This window comes from Triticum aestivum, chromosome 2B (genome assembly GCF_018294505.1).
Source record: "Triticum aestivum cultivar Chinese Spring chromosome 2B, IWGSC CS RefSeq v2.1, whole genome shotgun sequence".
Classification (NCBI taxonomy): domain Eukaryota; kingdom Viridiplantae; phylum Streptophyta; class Magnoliopsida; order Poales; family Poaceae; genus Triticum; species Triticum aestivum.
Window position 1 is genome coordinate 162,892,571 of NC_057798.1, and position 24,078 is coordinate 162,916,648.

At 44.1% G+C, this 24,078-nt stretch overlaps 1 protein-coding gene and 2 pseudogenes across 2 annotated transcripts; 2 read left to right on the plus strand and 1 right to left on the minus strand.

Annotated features, from left to right (window-relative positions):
* The first annotated feature begins 2,326 nt into the window (after positions 1–2,326).
* Positions 2,327–7,762, plus strand: LOC123044097 (integrin-linked protein kinase 1). The gene is made up of 11 exons (XM_044466738.1): positions 2,327–2,931; positions 3,478–3,552; positions 4,212–4,328; positions 4,887–4,981; positions 5,199–5,319; positions 5,403–5,482; positions 6,296–6,355; positions 6,431–6,552; positions 6,638–6,723; positions 6,817–6,932; positions 7,451–7,762. Exons 1-11 carry the CDS (start codon positions 2,575–2,577, stop codon positions 7,578–7,580), a joined length of 1,359 nt encoding a protein of 452 aa, XP_044322673.1. The 5' UTR covers positions 2,327–2,574; the 3' UTR covers positions 7,581–7,762.
* Positions 7,763–8,831: 1,069 nt separating this feature from the next.
* On the minus strand, positions 8,832–8,943 carry LOC123047707 (uncharacterized; annotated as a pseudogene).
* Positions 8,944–10,281: 1,338 nt separating this feature from the next.
* Positions 10,282–18,328, plus strand: LOC123044098 (disease resistance protein PIK6-NP-like; annotated as a pseudogene). Its single transcript, XR_006419827.1, has 4 exons — positions 10,282–12,493; positions 13,117–15,189; positions 16,041–18,003; positions 18,118–18,328. The product of XR_006419827.1 is annotated as a disease resistance protein PIK6-NP-like (transcript).
* The last annotated feature ends 5,750 nt before the right edge of the window (positions 18,329–24,078 follow it).

Genomic DNA, 24,078 nt, shown 5'->3' on the forward strand with positions numbered 1-24,078 from the left:
TTAGACGAAGAGGCCTCGAGGAAGGAGACCCGCATGAAGCGATGTTGCTGAGCACGGTCGTGTGTGCGGCTGGAAGAGGGAGATGGGGGGAGGAAGGGAGAGGGGAGAGAGAGAGAGGGAGAGAGAGAGAGGGAGGGAGAGAGATGATATGATGATATGAGGCCCTTTTCACATGTGAGAAGGCGAGTCTTCAACCGGTCGGTTGGATTGGATCATTTTCATTTCATTTACTCATAATTTGGCCAATAATAATAATAAAATAAACAATTAGCAATGATCCCTCAAACAAACCTAAGAAGCGACCTGTCATTACTAAATCAATTGGTGAGGTAAATTTTAGCTGGTAAAAGTCGTAGAGTTCTTTGTAGCAACCAATGATCAGTACATCTCCTGAAAAAGCAATGATCAGTATGGCAATATCTGCACATGATTAGAGAATTCCTTCTTGGTCCCCAACTTAGATAGTGAGGTTGTCAGGTTTTCCAATGAAAAAGAGCAAAAACGCTTATCGTCATGAGGTGACTGATCAAAGCATTTTGTTCATTGTTTGTACAACTGTTCTAGTGTGCCTTGGTTTGTGCTCCACCCTTACGTCTGATCCCCACAAAACCACCGCCCATCTCTTACAATATCTCCCCCACACTGAGGTGTCATCCTTATCCACTCTACCTCACCCTTCTGTTTTACTCTCGACGAAGTCGCCAACACCCAACATCAACTGATGCAAGCACACCGTTATCGGTGACATTGCTGCAACCACACCCGTTGCACACAGGGGATCATCGGCGATGCACCCGGCTCACCATGGTGCTTAGACAAAGAGGCCTCGAGGAAGGAGACCCGCATGAAGCGATGTTGCTGAGCACGGTCGTGTGTGCGGCTGGAAGAGGGAGATGGGGGGAGGAAGGGAGAGGGGAGAGAGAGAGAGAGAGAGAGAGAGAGAGAGAGAGATGATATGAGGCCCTTTTCACATGTGAGAAGGCGAGTCTTCAACCGGTCGGTTGGATTGGATCATTTTCATTTCATTTACTCATAATTTGGCCAATAATAATAAGAAAATAAATAATTAGCAATGATCCCTCAAACAAACCTAAGAAGCGATATGTCATTACTAAATCAATTGGTGAGGTAAATTTTAGCTGGTAAAAGTCGTAGAGTTCTTTGTAGCAACCAATGATCAGTACATCTCCTGAAAAAGCAATGATCAGTATGGCAATATCTGCACATGATTAGAGAATTCCTTCTTGGTCCCCAACTTAGATAGTGAGGTTGTCAGGTTTTCCAATGAAAAAGAGCAAAAACGCTTATCGTCATGAGGTGGCTGATCAAAGCATTTTGTTCATTGTTTGTACAACTGTTCTAGTGTGCCTTGGTTTGTGCTCCACCCTTACGTCTGATCCCCACAAAACCACCGCCCATCTCTTACAATATCTCCCCCACACTGAGGTGTCATCCTTATCCACTCTACCTCACCCTTCTGTTTTACTCTCGACGAAGTCGCCAACACCCAGCATCAACTGATGCAAGCACACCGTTATCGGTGACATTGCTGCAACCACACCTGTTGCACACACGGGATCATCGGCGATGCACCCGGCTCACCATGGGTGCTTAGACAAAGAGGCCTCAAGGAAGGAGACCCGCATGAAGCGACGTTACTTAGGAGGGGGAAACTCAGAAGTGGGAGGGACGCTTGAAAGCACGGGCGTACGTGCGGCTGAGAGAGAGAGAGAGAGAGAGAGAGAGAGAGAGAGAGAGAGAGATGATATGAGGCCCTTTTCACATGTGAGAAGGCGAGTCTTCACACAAGTCTCTCTTTCTCTCTCTACCATATACCAACACCCAACATCGACTGTTGCAAGCACGCTGTTATCGGTGACGCTGTTGCACTCCCCCCCCCCCCCCCCATGCGATGTTGCAAGCACGTCACTACTGCAAGTCGACAAGGACGACACGCCGCTGGAAGCCGGCACTCAGGGGTGAGGTGCTACTTCAAGGGCATCAATGTTGCAACACGGGCGTGGCTCTTCGCACGATGCTACAAGTCCCACCATCCGATGCTGCAAAGCGGCATTGCCGTTGCAAGCCGGTGCCGCTAACGACACGCCGCTGCAACTTTCAGGGACGGCGTGCTGCTGCAAATGGCGGCAATGTTGCAAATGACTGACGCCTAGCGATGGAAAAAAAAAAGTGGCGTGTATGCTCAGACGGCAATATATGGCCAAATGGGTCAATTGTCTCGCAGCTCTTTTCGTTTTCCACGCGAGGGCGAGGCGAAGACATCGCTGACACGGAACGTTCCCCCGTCCCGGTGGGCGGCCGCTCCAGGCTGGCGCACAAGTGGGCCGCGTCGGTCAAGCGATTGCAGAATTACTGGTTAACGCGGGCGCCATTTCCATATCAGATCGGATCCTCCCACTCCATCGCTGGACGCGATCACGCGCGCCGAGGGACACAGAATCCGCCCCCCTCCTCAATACTCGGACTCCACGGCCAGCGTCCGTCCGTCCGTCCGTCGCAGGGAGAGAGAGACAGAGAGGGCGAGGGAGGGAGGCCAGATTCGGCGGGCGGGAGATGAGCGGGTCGGAGGAGGAGGCGGCGCATGCGGCCGGCCGGGGCGGGGGCAGCGGGGGCGGGGGCGGGGGCGGCGCGGGCGGGTCGTCGGGGAGCGGCGGCGAGGGCCACCCGCGCCGGCGGTTCGACGACAAGACCCTGGTGGCGCGCACGTCGCTCATCCTCTGGCACACGCACCAGAACGACGCGGCCGCCGTGCGCAAGCTGCTCGACGAGGACGGCACGCTCGTCAGCGCCCGCGACTACGACAGCCGCACGCCGCTCCACGTCGCCGCGCTCCACGGATGGCAGGAAGTCGCCGAGTGCCTCCTCGCCAAGGGCGCAGACGTCAACGCGCTCGACCGCTGGCAGAACACGGTGATCCTTCCTCCTTCCCCCCTTCCGCCTCGTCTGGTCGTCTCGCCTCTCGGTTGGTAATGGGGGCGTTGGGGCGTCGGCGTTGGGCTGGATTCGGGTCATGATGCGGCCCGGGCTTCTTCGCGTGCTGACATCATTCGGGTTTGCCGTTTGTGTTGAGCTCATTTTGGCCCGTATTCCGATTGGATTTGCTTTCTTCCGTCATGAATTGAATTCGTTCTGATGATTATTCTCGAGGGAAAAACGATGAGCATTAGCCTCTTGTTTGCACTTGAGCTTTTCATTCGTCTCATGTCACTCGTGCCACCATCTGCCTTGGGTACTTGGTTGGGAGCTCCGGCTGCGCTCCACGAAATTAGGATTACCACTGGGAATTGACGGGGCTTGTCCTATATGACGTAGTTGCTCAAATGCGTCTGCAACGAGTTCGGTGTTGAATGCATATTTGTTGGGTGCTTGGTTATATTTATGCTGCATGGTTGTGACTGTATGCTTGATATTTGAGATAATAATTGCTCACGATGCTAACTTTTGGTTTATTTACAGCCACTTGCTGATGCAGAGGGTGCAAAGAGGCATGCTATGATCGAACTGCTCAAGAAGCATGGCGGGTTGACATTCGTAAGTTGCCATTCACTTGGGTTCGGTTTAATAGATTGTCTTGGCTATTCATTGCGAAGTTGTAGTAGGGGTGTTTAGCTTCAAACATTAGCTCAATATTTCTAAATTTGTAACATGACACCAGGTGTTCCGATTTCACCAGTAACTGTATGGTATGGAATTTTGTGGGTGAGTGCCCCATATATTGCTCTGCAGCTGTCTTTGTCATGTTTCTGAATTTGTATCCAGGGCACCTGGTCCCAAATATTGTTACCAGAAGTGGAAGTGGAGTCTTTGGATGTGTCTGTGTTGTTTGTGGAAAATGTTAGATGAGGTACAATGGATGATTCCGGTATCTTGTTGCTTTACACATGAGCATCAGTCAGAGATTGCTGTATGTAGAACAGACGTGTCATTGTTGATTAGGAGATCATAGTGGATAATACTAAGGATGTGTTTCAGAGGTTTGCTTGTCTATTTTCGTTTAATGGGTAGTTCTGGTGCACCTTTCAAGCGTGACCAAATTAATTATGCTTTACATAGTTGGAATAAATGTTATGTTTGGGTAAGAGCTGTTTAATAATCATCGAGACATCATTTGATGCTTATAGTTGTCACCTGCCTTTAATCATGCTCTGAAATCTGATGCGCTGGATTCCTCTGATTCATTTTTGCTGCAGGGGAAAACTGGAAGCCACTTTGAAGCAAAGTCAATTCCACCTCCCCTAACAAACAAGGCTGACTGGGAGATTAACCCACTTGAATTAGATTTCACAAAAGCAGTAATGATCGGAAAGGTCAGTATTCTTGAATTATCTCTTGGTTATGTGCAACTATTAATCTGTTATATACTCCAATGTTTATGTGATGCAAAGCAGTCTTAGTTAAGCATTGCAATTGTTATCAAGGCAAACTGAGACTGTTGTGATTTCAAGCTTGATTTAATGCTAGTTGTTAGTTAACTAATGGACCTCGCATTTCTCATGATTACAAAATGTCCATGGCTCGCATTTTGAAGTTTATCCAGTTGGGTAGCATTTGGCTTGTTATTACCGTAGTGAGCAAGGGGGAACTATGACCCATAATTTTTCCATCGGTTAAGTCATTAGTTGTATATTTGGTATGTCAAATTAGCTAGAGGCAATAAACTTACTGTTTAGTTCCAGTCGTTTTACATGCTGACAGAATAATGGATGTTAAACATATTTCGACGGTAAAAAAATCATTTTAGATATTTGATTGAAAGTAAGCTCGGTTTAATACTAGGAAGATAATGTGCATATATTGTCTACATTTGCATAATAAATGTGTGCTTTGCTCCTCATTTAGTTCATTAAACCTGCTAACCACTGCAGGGTTCTTTTGGTGAAATCCTGAAAGCAAATTGGCGAGGAACACCAATTGCTGTCAAACGCATTCTTCCATCATTATCCGACGATAGACTGGTTATGTAAGTAAAGTTTATTCACACAATCACCACGACTCCCACATTTTGGACACAGCTGCCAGCTTTCTAGTACTCCAGCTGATTGGCTAGGACTAACCTATTGCATTTCTATATGGTTAACTAATGTTCTGTTCAAGGTGTGACTGGACACCTTATAATCTTCTGCAGCATGTTTTATCTCATGGAATATTTCCTTACCAGCTACTTACCTGGTTTGCAGCCAAGATTTTAAGCATGAAGTCAATTTGCTAATAAAGCTGAGGCATCCAAATATTGTACAGTTCCTTGGAGCAGTCACAGAAACCAAGCCTTTGATGCTAGTTACCGAGTTCCTCCGAGGAGTACGCAATCTGTTTTGGAAGTCAACTACCCTGTGATGTGGACTCTATGGCACTCATTAATGTTGTACTAAATGCATTTCCAGGGTGATCTTCATCAATATCTCAAGGAGAAAGGCTCCCTCTCCCCACTTACTGCCGTTAACTTCGCATTGGACATCGCAAGGTATTCTCATCTTTATGTGCTTAGCTCTTACTTACTACTCCCTCCGTTAGAGATTTCAATAAGGACTACATACGGATGTATATAAACATACTCCCTCCGTCCCAAAATTCTTGTCTTAGATTAGTCTAGATACGGATGTATCTAATACTAAAACGTGACTTGATACATCCGTATTTAGTCAAATCCAAGACAAGAATTTTGGGACGGAGGGAGTATTTTAGAGTGTAGATTCACTCATTTTGCTCCATATGTAGTCCGCATTGGAATCTCTAAAAAGACTGATATTTAGGAACGAAGGAAATATATACTGCATAATCTGGATAAATATGATTGATACTTCTGCAAGATTAACTGAATCCTTCTCTTGGAAAATTAACTACCTATGCCCTTGAATATATAGTTTCGACAATCTTATTATGGTTCATATGTTAGATCATTTTAATCTATATAATGCATTTATAGTGAACCCTGATTCTCTTATGCGCCTCTCGTTCATCTGTAAGATACTCGCTAATCAGAGTTGACTCTTAATTTTGCTGTCAACAAATCATCCAAGTGATCAGTAATAGTAAACTGTTGGTACTAGTTATAGTGGCATGGTCTCTTTATATCTATTTGAACTGCAATGTGGGTTTATACAAACACCACGTCCTTGAACCATCACACAGTATCCTTTCTTATTCTTTGGATTATTCTTTGGAAATAAGTACTTTGCATGATAGGTTCTAGCATATGAATAATCACTTGATCTGGTGATCTGTTTTTAATCAGAAATAAAATGATTCATGTGTTTCTCTTGATTATCTTCTGCAGAGGCATGGCCTATCTTCATAACGAGCCTAATGTTATAATTCATCGGGACTTAAAGCCAAGGTATGATGCCTTTTACCTGTTTTTGCTAATGCGAGCAACTTCATAGCTGGTCTAACCTATTATGTCTATCCCCAGAAATATTCTTTTAGTTAATACTGCTGCCAACCACTTGAAAGTTGGAGATTTCGGTCTTAGCAAAATTATCAAATCTCAGCATGCCAATGATGTATACAAGATGACCGGAGAGACCGGAAGCTGTAAGTCCCCATAAGTTATTTGATTTTTCTTTCCTCTCTTATACTTATCCCCACTAGTTGGCTTGATAATTGTTCAAAAATATAGATCGGTACATGGCTCCTGAAGTTTTCAAGCACCGGAAATATGACAAGAAAGTTGATATTTTCTCCTTTGCCATGATACTTTATGAGGTAATTTTCCATCTAAACTTAGAATCCATCAGCGTGTCATATTGTATGATCATGCCTGTCCAAAATGACAGTAAATGTTCCTTTCAATTGTAGATGCTGGAAGGGGATTCACCTTTTTCCAGTTATGAACCTTATGAGGCTGCTAAGTATGTATCAGATGGGCATCGCCCAACTTTCCGTTCAAAAGGACATACCGCTGAGCTGAAAGAGTAAGTGCAAGCTGAACAGTACCCTCTTAATATTCGAAAGTGCTATTGTGAGCTCGAGCTCACAGGCACCCTTTGCTACAGTACACGCGAAAAAATATTTAAAATTTTCAAAAAAAATCTGAACTTTTTTGGCAACAAACATTGATGTTTTTTCGACATGCGTGCAAAATTTCATGACAAAATGACATTCATGCAGGTCTCGGCAAAAAAACAAAATCGATGCTCGAAACTGCTTCCAAAAACAGTTTTTTTGGAGCATTTTTGTTTTTTTGCCGAGACCTCCACAAATGTCATTTCATCATGAAAATTGGCACGCATGTAGAAAAACCATCAAAGTTTCTTGAAAAAAAATCAGATTTTTTTTGAATTTGTTTTACTATTTTTTCGGATTTACTGTTCATCCGGGATCACTGGTGCTCGGGATCACATGCTCCATTCCCATATTCGAAACTTAATATTCTGCTATTGCCATGTTCATGTAAGTCTTCAGTGTTGTAACATGGTTTTCCTAATTGTAGATTGACTGAGGTATGTTGGGCTGCGGATATCAATTTGAGACCATCTTTCCTAGAGATACTCAAGAGGCTGGAGAAGATCAAGGAAAGCTTGGCATCCCACGATCACCACTGGCATTTATTCTCACAATAACAATGCATATATTTCGTTACGAGCAATTTAAACTACAGGTGTTGTTGTGAATCTGAATTGATTTACTTGGGAAATTGGTGCCGATTGTGTACAGATTAGATGGGTCAAAAAATGTCCTCTGAAATGACAAAAACTCTGCTGCTTTTCTTTCAGCTAAAGCTGATATATTCTTGTTTTCCCCATATCATTATTGCTTTTAGCTAATTCTGAAAGCTTGGAGAGTTATTAAGCCCATAGTTTTACGTTGTTCCTTGAAATTGCTTCAGTAGAGTGTAGAGCTCTTATTTGCAACTGTGACTCTGTAGGGAAATACCAACTTTTAAATCTGGAGAACTGAAAGGAACTTTTGACATTTGCATAGACCAACTGTGTTCCCATCGTTTGGCAGAGTCAGCTGCCAAAGTAGCCAAATTTTGGCTTAAACACGTGGGCGAGCGAGATTGACACCATCATGAAAATAATGCAGTTTTATTTTTGTAGTTTCCTCTGCAACTGATGGGGTGGTGGTGATCGATCGAATCATGAATAAACCGCTGCCGATAGGTGTTAACATCTGTTGTATGTATGTTTTGTTATCGAGCATGATGTTCTTTGTGTGCAATGTTCAACAGAAAATAATAAACTGGTGTTGTTTTCTGCATGTTAGCTCAAAGTTCTCATTTGTAAATACTTGTTCTTTTAGGTCCCACTTGCTACCCCAGTTTTTCAACAGAAAAAAAAAACAATTCTGAAAAAATAAAATTTCTATGCATAACTTTTTCTATCATCACAAAAGAAATCTACATGAAGTACCATGGCAAGATTGTTGTGACATTGAAATTAAACACGAAAATTGAGCTGGTGATCTAGTAAATAAATCATGTGTGAATTGACCATGCCTTGCTTATGCATTGTTTGTTGGCAACGGATAGCCAAATTTTGATTTAAGCGGTGCAGTATCAACAAAAACACATTCAAATTCCTGAAATAGCACACAAAATCCTCACATGAGTACAAATGCAACATCTATAACAAAACAGAACTCAAAACATATATTTTCGGAAGAGTGGCAGAATTTGCAAGTTGTAAAGCAACACAAGCTGGCTTGAAAATCAAAATAAGGAATTATTGCTGCTTTCTCAAAGAGAAAATTGGCCCACTAGTGTACATTTTATTTCCTATGTTTTAGTTGGAGACATTCATTAAAAATGTAACCGCACTGCCACATTATTATTAATAAAATTTAAATTAGGGATTGGTGGGGCCTTCTCACAGGGAGAAGACACCCTTAAAAAAATTAGGGTATGCTGCTTAGTGTGGCGTGCACACGGTATTCTTTAGTAAAAGGCGAAAGAATAGTTCGCTTTGTGCTCACCACGCAGCTGCGTGCCTTTCACCACTCGCACCACCCGCTCTTATATAGCCCAGCTCCCTCCCCTTTCTCCCCCAGATAGGCGAGGTGGGACTAAACGAGAACAGCGCTCCGCCTCTTCCACTTTGACTCCCACGGAACAGCGCTCCCACAGAACTACAGAAGGACAATATGGGCCAGCAAGGTGATCAGCCCACTCGAGAGGCAACAATAGCCCAGCCCAACAGACCCATCGCCTCACTTCTTTTTTAACGCGTCGCTTCACACACTTCTGCAACTCCTTTTGTGTGCAGCAAAACAAAACAGAATTTGATCCGTTTCTCAGGAAAAAAAAACTGAACCTCGCAACAACTCCATTTGAGTGCGGCAAACAAAACAGAATTTGATCCGTTTCTCAGAAAAATAACTGCACCTCTCTACATATTCCTTCCTAGGTCGTGTGAGCACTGTGTAAAATCGTGTGTTCTTTTTTCTGAACTCGGGAAACAGAAGGAACAGTATTGATAACAGTAGCAGCGTTGCCATCGGAGAAACCGAACGGGCGATGAGGTGAGAGAGAGAGAGTGGGTGTGAACTGGCGTGAGGGTGACGGGAGGGGACATGGGGAGTTATGAGCCGTCGTGTCGTCTCCCGCGCGTCCCCAGGCGTGCAGGCGCTCACCACGCATGGCTCGAGCGAGCCTGGCTCACAAAAAACGGTCGATTCGGCCGTTGCCCAGGCCTGCTTTGAGGTTCGCGCGGGCCACGAATTGCATGCGACCCAGGCAACCAAACGGGCCAGATTCTTCCCGCGCGGGCCTAGCTCTATGTCAGTGCCCAAATATCTCAAGTTTTGGAACTCGTCGCTTGCTAGATAGTATACGGAGTGCAGTTGTCCACACTCGAGATGTAGAAGCATCGGAGTGATGCAAACTTCCGAGGATCTACAAATCCTATTGTTCAACCATCTGAGCTTGAACAACAGCCACCACCTAAGCTTGAACAACAGGTAAGATAGGTGGGGAACACACGAGGATACCATCCACGGCAGTCGTCTTGGTAGAACTATGCCAGACAGTGTCAGCTCACGAGTCTCGTAAGGTCTGGCATCTATTGGCTTTGGTACCGGGCAGCATGCCTTTGCTGCAGAAACTCAACTATTGGCTACTCCCTCCATTCCTAAATATAAGTCTTTTTAGAAATTTCAACAAAGGACTACATATGAAGTAAAATGAGTGAATCTACACTCTAAAATATGTCTATGTACATCCATATGTTGTAGTTCATTTGAAATCATTAAAAGGACTTATATTTAAGAACGGAAGGAGTAAATGGCAAGAATTGCGACGATGATGAGATGGAGGAAACACAAGCAAAATTGAGGCACGCCACCAGGATCCACCCCAACAGTCCTGCCCTTGCAATACGAAGCCACAACTACAAGGATGCTTCGCCACTCTCCGGCCGGCCTCCACTAGACCACCCCTCCCCTCGCCGTCGCCGGAGGAGGCCGCCGGGCGAAGCCCCGCGGCGGACGGCGGCGGCGAGGTTGCGTGCAGCCTCCTCTCCAGCCTGCTGCGTTCTCTCCTTCTCCCTCAGATCCAAAATCCCCCCACGCCTCCTGCTTCCATGCTTGCTTGGCTACGGCTGCCGGCCATCTAAATGCATCGGCTGCCCCTGCTCTGGCCCCATGGCTGCCGGATGTGGCTGCTGGTCCTTGTGGACGGGGCGCTGACGGTAAAATTTCGAGCTGACGGCTTGTGTGGACGACTGCTCGGCGCGGCGCTGTGGGGGCGCGGCTGGGTGGCCGGCGGTGGCCGTCGCGGTGGGCCTGCGGGTTCGATGGCGGGGGGTTGCGGGCACGGGCGTGCTGGCGCGGGGCGTCCTCGTCCTGGGTGCGCGTGGCCCTGGGCGTGTGGCGCGGTCGTGGTGGCGCCTGGTGCTGGTGCGGGCGGCCACGGACGCGCGTCGAGTCAGGGGAGCTGCGGGCGAGGTGGATCCAGAGCGGCCGGCGCGCCGGCTCCAGATCTGGCAGTGGTCGGAGCTTGCCGAGATCCCCGTCCCCGATCTGGCGATCTTCGAGGCGGTCGGTCATGGGATGGTGCTCGGCGGCTTGGTTGGCGCTGCCGGCAGTGTTGGTGAATGCGTGGCTTGCTTCTGGCTCGGGGCATGCCGGTCGTGATGGCGGGTGGCCTGGCGATGATCTCGGGCTGGATCTGAACTGCAGTGGTCGAATCGGGTCCTATACGGTGGTGCTCTGGGAGAAATCCCTGCTCACCCATTGTGTGAGCCGACCACTATGGCGCCTCCCCGGCGTCGTATACCTTCCTAGAGGCGTGGTCTTCGAGCTGTTCCGTGTGGATCTGCTTCGGCGTCGTTCAGGCCGTCTTGCTGTAGGGATATGCTCAAACTCCGGGTGAGAACCTTTCATCGACTATGTCGATGTCGGCGGCAGCGGCGTCTATGGACGTCGTCTTCCTCGCAGGAGGTGCCGCTGTGGAGCTCCAGCACCTATGGTATTTTGATTTGTGGTCTCCGGGTGAAAACCCAAGATCGGGCTTGCCGGATCGGATGATGGTGTTGTGTCTTCGACAGCACTACCTCCTTGGAGGCGTCATCTTGGAGGCCCAAACCATGGCCCCTGTTGCTGTTGTGTGGTTCAGGCTGGTGCGTTTGGTGGTGGTGATGCGGCCAGCTTGGGGCCGACGGTGGTGTATTTCTTTTTCAGGTGTTTCTCTTGGCTGTCCTTCGTGTGGTCTCCGTCTTGTTGCTGTGCATGCTCAAGACCCTCCCATGGTTGCCGTTGTGCTGCGGTGAGCTCTGGGCTCTTGGTGTTGTCTTGGTTCACCTTTGCTCAATGACGACGCAATGATGCCTCCCCAACCTGCTAATCGTTCTGACCGCCCGTGGCGGATCTTCCAGTCAAGGTTCGTGTTATGGTTTGGCACTCGTTGATTGTGGTTGATCCTCTGTTGTGCCGTGGGGCTCGGTACGCACGCCGGTGCGGTGCGTTAGGTTGTTTGCAGAGTCTTGGTATTGTGATCCCTCGACAGAACCCCACATCTACTTGTGTCTCTCGTGGTGTTGGTCTTTCTGCCTGCTAGCTAGGTCATGCCCTCTCCTGGGTGGCACTTTTTTCTCATCTTCTGTAACCTTGTTACCTGTATGGTTTTCGGCCCGGTTTTCCTCATAAATGGGGTCAACTTGTTTAGATTTTTGATCCGGTTTTCCTTATAAACTGGATCAGCCAAAGCTTAAGGGGTCACTCTTGGCTTTGGCAACTTTTTGAGCAATATATTCAGGTGGGGATCCTCTCCCCCCCGGTGACCGTTCAAAAAAAAACTACAAGGATGCTTCTTGAGGCACAAGACCAAGAACAGATGCTACCGAGGTTAATTACTCAATCACTCAAGCGTGTGCTACGTGATGGTGGAAAGGTTTCGGCCACTCACGAAGAGGTATGTATAATACAGTATATCGTTAACTATTTCAGCCAGACGATGGTGGTGCGCGCAAGATAACTCGTATCACCAGAGAGGAGGGGGGCAGCGAGCATTGCTTAAATCATGGTGTGCCACTAGGAGGTACCTACCTCATTCTCTTCCATTCAGTTTTGATATAGTACATCCACCGATCCACGTGTATGCATGCGTGTTAGTGTGTCTTCGTGTCTTTGTCTTCTAGTCCCTCTCTCAACGCTCTTATATTAGTTTACAGAGGGAGTGAGTACTTCTTCCTACCACATATGCACCCCTTCTCTGGATAAACTAGTAAACATGAATTTAGAGTTTTAACCGACTTGTTGCTTTGTAATGTACTTGTCTTAACTGAATATTTGTATCATTGTTTTTGGTCTTCTTGGGATCTCGACCCTTGTGGTTTTTTCTTCTCTGAAGACCTTTTGGATTATATGGTTGTTCTCCAATTTTGCGTGAATTGCTTCTCTATACCTTGATTTAGTATACAAAACTTCAATATCTACTACGGTGTCGTACGTACTTCCCTCTGCTCTTTTTATTTTATTTTATATAAGACAGTCATACCTGTCCTTTCCTGTGTGTGCATTGTTGTCAAATTTATGCATTTACTTCAACTATTTGAATCTTTTATCCTTACAAATTAAGAAGACCATCAGGTAAAATCGAAGCCATTTTGTGGTTTGTGTGTACCGGAATGATGGGCAGATACCCTTTTAATTTTGTCCCAGGCATACCAAGCTCCTGGAAGACAAGGACGATGGGTCTCCACCTCGACCTTCCAATACCCCTTCCTTTACTTTGTGGAGGGTCCTCGTGGAGTGGTTGGCCTCAGGGATAATGCCGAGAACATCTTATTGGACGAGACAAAAGATGTGTGCAGTGGGTATGAGAGTGGAGAAGTTGTACCAGAGGGACCCGGCCAACAATGATCGTCTCATAGTGGTGTATCCAGTTAAGATGCATAAAATTCAAGAATGTGAGAAAAGAACAGAGCAAATTTCTAAGCCCAATAGATTTTTGTGTAGAAAGATGCTTTTGCATCCACATATTATTGCAACTCTTCGTTTCAGCCCGGGCAACGATGAACTAGGTCGTAGTCGTGTAGCCCGGACACAAGCAAAGCAACATCTGTTCAAGCTTATCTTTTCAGAACCGCAATATATTCTTCCAGACTTTCCTCCGTCCTTTTCTCTGGCTTTAATCTTAGCGTATTCACGTCCAGGAAACCAATGAAGATTGCTGCAAGATTTGTCAATGAAGAGGTCAAAGGATGCAAGCAGAGTAGGATCAATACATAAGATATCTCTTTCGCAAAATAGAAATATCTCTTTCACAAAAAAGAAAACATAGATATCTGGCCCAGTGAGCATGCATTTTGTCTGGACAAATACAACAAATACTTCATAGACAGCATGCTGCAGATACCAAGAAACATATAAAAATACTGCTTTATGAAATCTCACCTTTTAAATTCAAATAGATGAGAATAAACTACTTTGTTGAGACATGCTCTCTATGGTTCCACTAACATGTAGTTTTGCCCAGATCTAGAGGAATTACATGTGCTAATGTCGACATAGCACCTCGGTAGCAGCTCTTACCTAACAATCCCACTGGCAATCTATGCTGCACTATAGTGAGACCGCATCGGCCATGTCAAACTTTGCCTCTACAGACAACTTGAATGCACTACAGTGAGACCGCATCGGCCGTGTCAAACTTTGCCTCTCCATGAGTCTAATCGACATCATAGAAGGGAATATGAAATTGCTAACTCAAAACCAACTAGGACCTCACTATCACCAACCAAGCCACCCCTTGTATTAGTCCATATATAGATACATGTAACTTCAAGCTACGCAAGCAAGGCATGTAAAGAGCTCTTGAGAACATAGATATAAGGAAACAGAAGAAGCAAACACGGGAGAGAGAGAGAGAGAGCTAGGGTGAGAGTCCAGCCCACCGAGCATGGCCATCGAGTTTGCCACGGGGGCGATGCGCTCCCTCATTCCCAAACTGGGGGAACTGCTCCTGGATGAGTACAACCTGAAGGGAACTGTGAAGAAGGGGATTAGGGACCTCAAGGCCGAGCTCGAGACCATGCAAGCTGCTCTTGAGAAGGTCTCCAACGTGCCATTGGACCAGCTTAATTCACAAGTCAAGATCTGGGCCAATGAAGTCAGGGAGCTGTCCTATGCCATAGAGGACAGTCTTGACTCATCCATGGTGCGCATAGATGGTCTTCAGCCTACAAAACCACGCACGTTCAAGGGCTTCATCAAGAAGACCCGCAACAAGGTCAGCAGGTTCAAGATCCGCCATAGAATAGCTGATGACATCAAACACATTAAGATTCAAGTTAGGGAGGTCAAGGAACGGTTTGAAAGGTACAAGATCAACGATGTTATGTCTAATCTCGCCACAACGACAGTTGACCCTCGTCTCTTGGCTATGTACAACAAGGTATCTGACCTTGTTGGCATTGACAAGGCGATGGATGAGCTAATGAGGATGTTGCCTGAGAAAAGTGAATTGTTGAAGAATCAACCACTCAAGACTGTCTCCGTTGTTGGATTCGGAGGATTAGGCAAGACAACTCTGGCTAGAGCAGTTTATGACAAGCTTAGCAGTTCATCCACTTGTAGGTGTTTTGTACCAGTGGGTCAAAACCCTGACACGAAGAAAGTTCTTAGGGACATACTCCATGAACTTGACAAGGAAAAGTACATAAACATCACTGCATCAAAAATGGATGCAAGGCAGCTCATCGACGAGGTGCGTGGATTTCTTGGGAACAAGAGGTACGCACTTAATACACTACCATATGCTACTCAAGTCCTTCTATGCAACCTATCCTCATCTAGTTAGAATAGATTACTAAGTTGGCTAAGTATTCCCTGACAACATGTTGCATCAATTGGGTATGGTATAATATCTTCACCATACTATGGAACCGACAGGTGGTAGGCCAGTAAGACCTGTTAGTGGCATCGGTGGTTGGATATTGGAGGGAAAGCACCAGAGCATCCATAGCAGATCTTCCTTACGCAAATGTCATCTTCTCTCTTCCTCCCATCTCTTCTACTAGTGGACTCACTTACCATTCTTTCTTCATGTGTCTAGCTACCGACCCATTCTCGTGGTAGGATCTCGTGATAATTTGATAAAGTGTGGTAATTTAAGTTGAAATTTGTTATCGAGGCTAAATGTCTGAAGATCTGAGATCAGAGTTTGATATGAATTAAGTTGCTACATAAAGTATCTAAGCCTACTGACCGTATGAAAATACCACCAAATTTCCACTTTGAATTACTATTTTTGAAGACGGATGTTACAAATGAAAGATTCAAATGTACACCTTGTCAAATATGCAACCTATAAACATATGAATGAGGTGACCCTGTTTCTAGAAGCAAATTGGAGAAAATTGCTAAATTATGGATTTTCGTGATCCTAGCTAGGGAGCTTTTCTCCCTCTTTTTGTATTACGTGTTTCATTAAGCATTGGTATTTATGATTTTTAACGGCTTTCTTTTTTGAGAGTCGGTCTGTTTTATGCAGAGTTGGCATGCTTCTTGTTTTACTTGCACTACTATGTATTCTAGACAAATTGTTTTGGTAATTCAAGTCTTCTGCCTTCTCATGAAAATAGGTACTTTGTCGTTATGGATGACATATGGGATATACCAACGTGGGAAGTGATAAAGTGTGCTTTACTGGACACTAAATCTGATAGTAGAGTAATCACAACTACTCGTAATATTGAAGTTGGCAAGAGAATTGGTGAAATTTATAACATGAAACCGCTTTCCAATGTTGACTCCAAATCCTTATTCTATACAAGAACATGTGGTGGTGAAGGAGTAAGTTCAGATAACCAACCTGCTGAAGTAACAAGCAAGATTTTAAAGAAATGTGGTGGTGTGCCATTAGCTATCATTACAATGGCTAGCTTGCTTGTTGGTAAACGAAGTGAGGATTGGTCTAAGGTTTACGATGCCATTGGCTTTGGGCATGAAGACAACGAAGTTGTTCATAACACAAGAAAGATATTGTCTTTTAGCTATTATGATCTCCCTTCCGATCTAAAGACATGTTTATTGTATCTAAGTATGTTTCGTGAGGATAGCTTTATTGAGAAAATACCACTCATATGGAGGTGGGTCTCTGAAGGTTTTGTACCTGATAGAGAAGGAATGGGGTCATTTGAGGTAGGAGAGATCTATTTCAATGAGCTAGTAAACAAAAGCATGATCCGATGGATAGAATTTGATGACGTCGGAAAGTTCTAAGTGGTTGTCATGTCCATGACATGGTGCTTGATCTCATTCGCACAATATCAAATGATGTGAACTTTGTTACAGTAGATGCCATGGAGAAGAATAGCATATGTTCGCAAGGCAAACAAACCAATAAGGTTCGCAGATTAGCACTTCACGGAGGAAGTGTGGAACACAACTCTAGCATTCAAATGGAATGGGTGAGGTCATTTACTGCTATCTCGTGCAGTGATAGTGGAATGCCTCAACTGTCAATCTTTAAAGTATTACGTGTACTAGTTATAGAGGATTGTGTTTTTCCTGAAGGCCATAGTCTCAAGGATCTTGGCAAGTTGGTCCAGCTGAGGTACCTAGGACTAGTGGGGACGTCGGTCAAGCTCCCGGAAGGAATAGGGCATGATCTAAAATTTCTTGAGATATTGGACGTCAGGGGAGGTACCATAAGTGAGTTGCCATCATCTATTGGTGAGCTAAAGAATTTGAGGTGCTTGTGGGCTGATAAGGGTACAGAGATGAAGGGTGAGATAGAGAAACTGACATGCCTTGAAGAGTTGCAGCTTTATTCGGTGGACAAATGTCCAAACTTTTGCTCTATGGTGGGGAAGCTAACAGAGTTGAGGGAGCTCAACATCCATTTCAACCAAATGGCAGAGACGGCGGGCAAGACTCTGGTGGAGTCTCTGTGCAACCTGCGCAAGATCCGCAGCCTGGCTACCTGGCCTCATGGTGTATCCTCGCATGTTCTGGGTGGTAGCTTGGAATACTTCGCACCCAGTTCAAATCTCCGTTTGTTCCATATGTTGAGGATACTTATACCCAAGATGCCATCGTGGATCAATTGTTTGCGTGTTCCACTCCTTTTTCGCCTGTGTTTGCATGTGGAGGTGGTAGAAGCTCAGGATATTCAAACCCTTGGAAGGTTACCGTCGCTCCTCCAACTCATGCTCAGAGTGGAGAAAAGGTGCACATCATGTACTTTTGGCAGCGATGAGTTTCACAAACTGAGTTTGCTGAAGACCAATATGGAGATCTGTATTGGACAAGGAGCATTGCCGATGCTTAAAACGCTGGCATACAGTGCCAGCGCTCGAGAAACGGATGTGGCCAGCTTGGTAACCTTGTTGACATGGAGTGGGAATTGCCCTTTGCTGGAGAACGTCAGCTGTTCTATTAACTGCGCTAACAGTGGGAATGTGGAGATACTGGAGGCAGCGCTGATGATCGCCGCCAAACATCATCCCAATTATCCCAAGCTCAAGGTAGAAAGAGAGAACTACGTCCGACCAGAAGGCAGGTCGAGAGGTAGTGCACCGCACTACTGCAAACAAAGAAGAGGTAAGTACACACTACATCATGTTGCACTACAGTATATAGAGAAAATAATATACATATATATATATATCATGTCACTGACGTCCGGCCGGCCGGTTTTCTCTCATTAATCTGCAGGCAGGCATTGATGTTGCCACTATTTTCTCTTCCTTCAGTCAAGAGGGGATGACTCAACCTTAAATTGCACTCGCACTATTCCCCTTCCCTCAGTCATGCAATCAAGCTGGTATACTATAGTACTATGCCTCCTGTGTCTTCACCTCCTTGTTTCTTCAACTTGTATATATTCGTCAACATGCACTCAAATATATATATGCCAACTTATTTATTTTGCATTTTTCCCAATTGATTAATCTGGACGGATTTTGCTAAAAAACTTCCCGATTTACTATTCCAAATTTGTATTTTTATTGGTGATTTTGAACTCCCAATTTGAAGGCTTCCACGGTTTTGTTGCCAACATTTGGAAGACCTCTTAACTCAGCATTCGTTGAGCTTAATTTGTCCATCAGTGCCGAAAATGTCATATAACAAAATAGTTGTCGCCTTTAGCATGCATTAGACTAGTAAGAAAAAAATTAGCAAAACATGTTTATTTGGTTGTAGAGTGATTTTGGGGGGAAAATACAGCTTCATAACAAGAAAGATAATTAGTTGCTTATTGCTTTTGCTTTAGAGTTGGCGTTTTGTTTAACACTAAATAAAGGTTTGTCTGTTTTGCGCCGTCAGAATAGTTTTTCGGTTAAAATAACTTGGCTCATATGTACCAAGAAAAATACTAAAATGAAAAGGGGGTTTTATTATCTTTGTACCATATGTCTCTTAATTATTTGATAAATCCAAAAAAAGGAAAAAAGGGGAAAATGGCCTTCATTGTCTTTTTAGGTTTGTTTTTTGCGTTCATCCTTTTTCTTTTCACTTTTTTGGGAGGGTGTGTGGGGAACTCCGCCTATGCCATTTTAAAGTAACATTTATAATTGCATGGCCGGTCTCAAGCCCGGGGAAAGGAGGAGAGACCACCAATGTGCTTGTAGAGTGTGCTTGTAGAGGGTAATACAGTAATATACTTTAGAGCATCCATGAGGTAGTTGGTATGGCTAGCTTTGAGTCTTACCGTCATTCGTCAACCCCCAATCGGTGACGCGGAATAAGTTAATAATGCAACTTGCATTCAGCTTTCATTTTCGGGAAAGGAGGGAATAATGCTCCGGACGTCCGCAACCAGCCAGGATAGCATACCAGGCAGAACCTGCTCCAGCTTGTTAACTTGTCCTAATCCACTATGAATCATAACATATGGTTATAATTTTTCGCGATAGGAAATGCAGTGGACATCATGATAGAGAAGGTTAGGCATCTTGCAACTCTTATGCATGGTTCTATGCCCAGTTTGTAGTTCAGAAGACAGTGACGATGTGCACGAGAATAACTCCTGTTGTCTGAACTTACATTTTCTACTGCCGCCCTTCTTAATTAATCCTGTCTACAATCTATTGTCATATTATTGATCATGCATGCGCGGCTGTTGGTCGGGCCCTGTCATGCGCATATGTAGTAGTACAATAAACAAGTGGCAGTTAACAAATGCAACATTATCATCGCTAGGTGTGCTCCCATGTCTTGATTACCGATCTAGTAACTGTACTCTATATGATTAGGAGTCATTTCTTCCAGACCCTTGGTAAGTTAGCATGTGTATATTGCTAACTAACTGCCAATCATAACGACATTAGACTCATCACAGAATAACTTAACCAGTCAAGACTAAACTCGTCACACCAATCTTTTTTGAAAGGTGGGCAGTGTTCACACCAAACAAATGTTCCTCCCGCCCAGGTAACTAAACAAATATCAGTTAATAAATGCAATCTTATTGTGTTTGATAATCATGCAGTTTTGAATACCTTTACCAGTAGGTGGACCTTCTGTGGTTGTATGTCTTGTGGCGGTTTGCTTTATTTATAAAGCGGGGCGAAAGCCTTTTTCGGTAATACCTTTACCAGTAGGTGGTAACAGACCAGCTGAAACAATATATGTAAGGACGCAGTAGTATTAGGTAGCTGGACATGACAACTAGAATTACTAGATGGATACCCAGCGCGTTGCTTCAAAAAATATTATTGCAAGCAGGCACAAACAAAAACCAAATTAAGCTATTAATTCTAGCTTGTGAGTTTTGAGTACAAAAATACTACTCCCTCCGTCCCATAATATAAGAGTGTTTTTGACACTAGTGTAGTGTTCATATTTCCTTTACGATGGATCGGATAAAAATTTGAATCCAATCAACACCTTAGGGAAGATAAATAAAAAATATTCTCAAGACCCTTAGTTAAATCGAGATTTGCTGCAACTAGTAATGTTTGCAACCAAGATCTTGGTTTCTTGGTTGAGAAGATGTATCACACTTTTTTTTGTGGATGAATGCAGCCTTGGCTGCTGCATTCAATTAAAGTCTGGGCTGTGGGATCCTGCGTTGTGTTTCTTATAGTAAATTTACAAGTGTGCACATCTGATTTGAGTGTGCATGACATTGTTTACAGAGTATCAAATAGACTAACAAGCAAGAAGCTGGTGCAAAATACTGAATTTGGTCCAGCAATATAGTTTCTTTCTCTCTTTTTTTGTCCAAATAGTAAAGCTTTAGGGGAACTTAAGCTACATCACCACAGGTTAAGATGCATTCATGTTCATATTATTTTCCATATTGTTGAATGAGATGGAGAGATTGGACGGCCTTGCCGTTGCCGTTAGGAATCTCCTCGGAAGCATGCATTGGATCCGCAGCCCCATGAGCTGAGCTCCGGCTGAACAAGTGGATGTAGGCAGGGCTTAATTAGGGAGAAAAACTGCAGCTAGGGTTTAATCCCGCAATAAAGAAGAGGGGAGAAATTAAATTGGGAGAGGAGGGGAAGGAGAATATCTCAAACCTGTGAAACCGTGGGACGAATCAAATTCAATCGGTCGGTGGCCGCCGCCGGGGACGGGCGCCTCAGGTCGCCGGCGCCGCTCCTTTCTCTGTCGTAGCGGTGGAGGAACCGGACAGGGTGAATTGTTTTTTTTTGACACCGATAACGAGTCCTCCTAATCGGCGCCCTCAGCGCTCGCTTTTTTTTGAAAGTAGCGCCCTCAGCGCTCGCTACTGTTCTGACTAGAGAGCGAGAGAGACAATAGACAGAGAAGTAAAAGTGAATCGTTGTTCTCATTGATGATGAGATTACACATATATATAGCCCCCGAAGGGGTGCGTCCGAAGTGACACGAGACAACCGTCTCGATTAGGAAAAGTAGGGATTAATAGGATTAATTAAATCCTGACACTCCCCCTAATCCATGCTTGTTAGTGTAAGTATCATCATCTTGAAAAAGCTCCTCCAAAAACCCTGTGGAAAAAATATGAGGAGATATGTGTTTGATATATTGCTAAACTCCTTCAAACCCAGTGGGAAAAATAAGGAGAAAATGGCACAACATTATATCATTGTCTCTTTTAACTCAATACGAGAAAATTCACAGAGTTTAGAGGACAATAAATATGTCATATATACTTTCTCGAAAACCCCGGTGGGGAAAACAGAAAGTATAACATATGATCTCATGTTGATATTACCTCATTAAAAACGTTTATGAGAATATGTAAAGTAAACTCATGAAGGGAAAAAGAGTATAATATGATGCATTGAACAGGAACAATTCAGGAAGATACTCCCCCTATTCTTGCAAAATTCGAAGCCGTCACATACCAAAACATAGAAGTTGGTAGAGACCCGCTGAACAAATCAGTCGCATGATTTGACTTGCAAGATAAGCAATATAGTGATATTGCTTATTATGTAACCTGTTTGCATCCGGGCAACACAAGAAACATTATCGTTGATATAATGGTTGGTGAATGTAGCCATAAGGTCTGTTTCGAAGACTCTTCATGAGGGGGCTACCACACCTAGTAGGAACACTAAACTTGTCTATGATCTGACATAGTGGGGATCTGATCGATGTATCCAATGATATCGGTGTTCACATTTCTGTGAAACTGAAAAACCAGGACAAGATGTTTGATGCCTCGGAGATATCGGAAGATATTCTTGAGTACCAACCAATTGTGTTTGGTGGATCCAATGGCATTATGGAACGTTGAGTCCCAATGTCTCATTTTCATCATCTCTTGGTCTAAATAGATCTTTCTCTATATATAGAGAATGAACTACCATGAGAGTTATTGATGGATAAGATTTGTCCACAATGAATTTCTCCAATATATTTTGGATATAGACAATATAGTATACCATAATGCATGAATGAAGGTGCTCAAGTTGTAGTAACGAGCGTGTTTTGGTTTACCCAAATCCTTCATTTAAACTCCGTCATTAGATGATTACATGTGTCGTCATTGCAGACATACAAACATGGATAATCATCTTTGCAGGAGTAATCCTTTTGTATAAGGAACTCACTACATCGGTTGTACCATATGTACCGACCACAATAAGTCGTATGGTGACTTACTAGTTTTACACAATGTATGTTGCATTTTGTATTTCGATTCAGAATTGAGATTCCATCAGAAATCAATCATATATGTCTGAATCTAGTGATCCACATGGATATGTAATCACTACATCTATCAACTGCAGAGATAGATGATTTTGTACTGCCAATGATATAAGTTATCGGAAAGAGATTCCACCTCTGGAGAATAGTTGGGTATCTGCGTGAACCCTTGTGTTACAATACTTGCTCTTTGTTTCACCACCTCGTTGTTCTCAATTCTGTTTCCAGAAGAAAACTGGTGTAGGTATCGCTTATGAATACCTTCCCATTATTGAGCAAGATCATTTCTACCTAGATTATACCCTTTGCTTGAGTTCAGTCCGAGTGTTGTTCACACTTTGCCATGGCCATGGTCTTTGGATCTGAAACATTTGAAAGGTTTTTACAATCTAGTTGAGAAATGTATGTCGACAATTGTAGACTTCCGGTTATATGTTTCTCCAGAATCTATATATTAATATAGAGTTGATGGAAATATTGTTACCCATGGTGACTGCTCGCGATTTCCCAATGCGGTTGAGTCGGGTATTCCGATGTCCCGGTCATTGTGTGCACTATGACCTGGGTTGGTGGAGGTTTCCCGTCCACTGGGTGTAGACTACCCATTAGGTGTCTGTCAACGTGAAGTTGACTTGCATTTACTGATTCACAGGCCTTGATATCCTTGCTTGCGAGAAGCTGAATCCTGACGTACTTCTGCCATACATCTCCCCCTGTTGCTTTAAACGGGGAGTGGAGTGGAATTTGTTGGTACCTTCAGTCTTTCAGGCGTATTTTTACAAGATTGTAGGATTGTGTGACACCTTTATAGTCAGTAAATCAATCTGGCAGGTTATTTGCAATGTGTTGCAAATCTTCTAAACGCATGGTTCAGATCTTTGAGTACGTGGATTTGAGGCAGAAATGTGTTTGAACATTCCACTAATTTCCTGGCATTCTTTATGGTACTTGAAATCTCCCCCTAATGCCTGGAAATGTTCCTCACTGAATCAACATACTGGCCTTGAATAACTCCCCATGCGAGGGGCTTGAGGTATTGACGGAAATACAGTTATTCCTCACATAGATCCCAACTATATGTTGAGGGGCCAATGATGTATGCCGGGTGGTGATATCGGTATGCAACCGAATTACCGCAGATAGGAAATACTTGGTAGATATCCACATATCAAAGATAGAGGGGAATAATATTATGCAGTTTGTCATGAGCGTGTAAAACTGCATGACTCCAACGTAAAGTTGGTAAGTTGCAATTCCAAAGTAAAGATAATGCAATGAGCTTAACTCTTTGGATAGGATTCTACCAAACCATTTTGAGTCTAGACATTAGGACAAATTGCTAAACTTCAATCCAAGGGCCATAGAGAAGGCACTCAAGGAGAATTCTGCAATGTTATCCATTCGATTTGCTTGAAATCGATATCAGGATAATGAGCCAATGGTTTCGTGTGAATAAAGCACACACTTAAGACCATCATGTAGATATGTCTTTTAGAACCATGGAATACCTGAATAGTCTAGTCAATG

Coding starts and splice junctions, on each gene's coding strand:
- LOC123044097 (XM_044466738.1), top strand. CDS start 2,575: ATGAGCGGGTCGGAGGAGGAGGCGGCGCATGCGGCCGGCCGGGGCGGG. Junction 5,483..6,295: donor TTCGCATTGGACATCGCAAG/GTATTCTCATCT, acceptor TATCTTCTGCAG/AGGCATGGCCTATCTTCATA. Junction 6,356..6,430: donor CATCGGGACTTAAAGCCAAG/GTATGATGCCTT, acceptor GTCTATCCCCAG/AAATATTCTTTTAGTTAATA.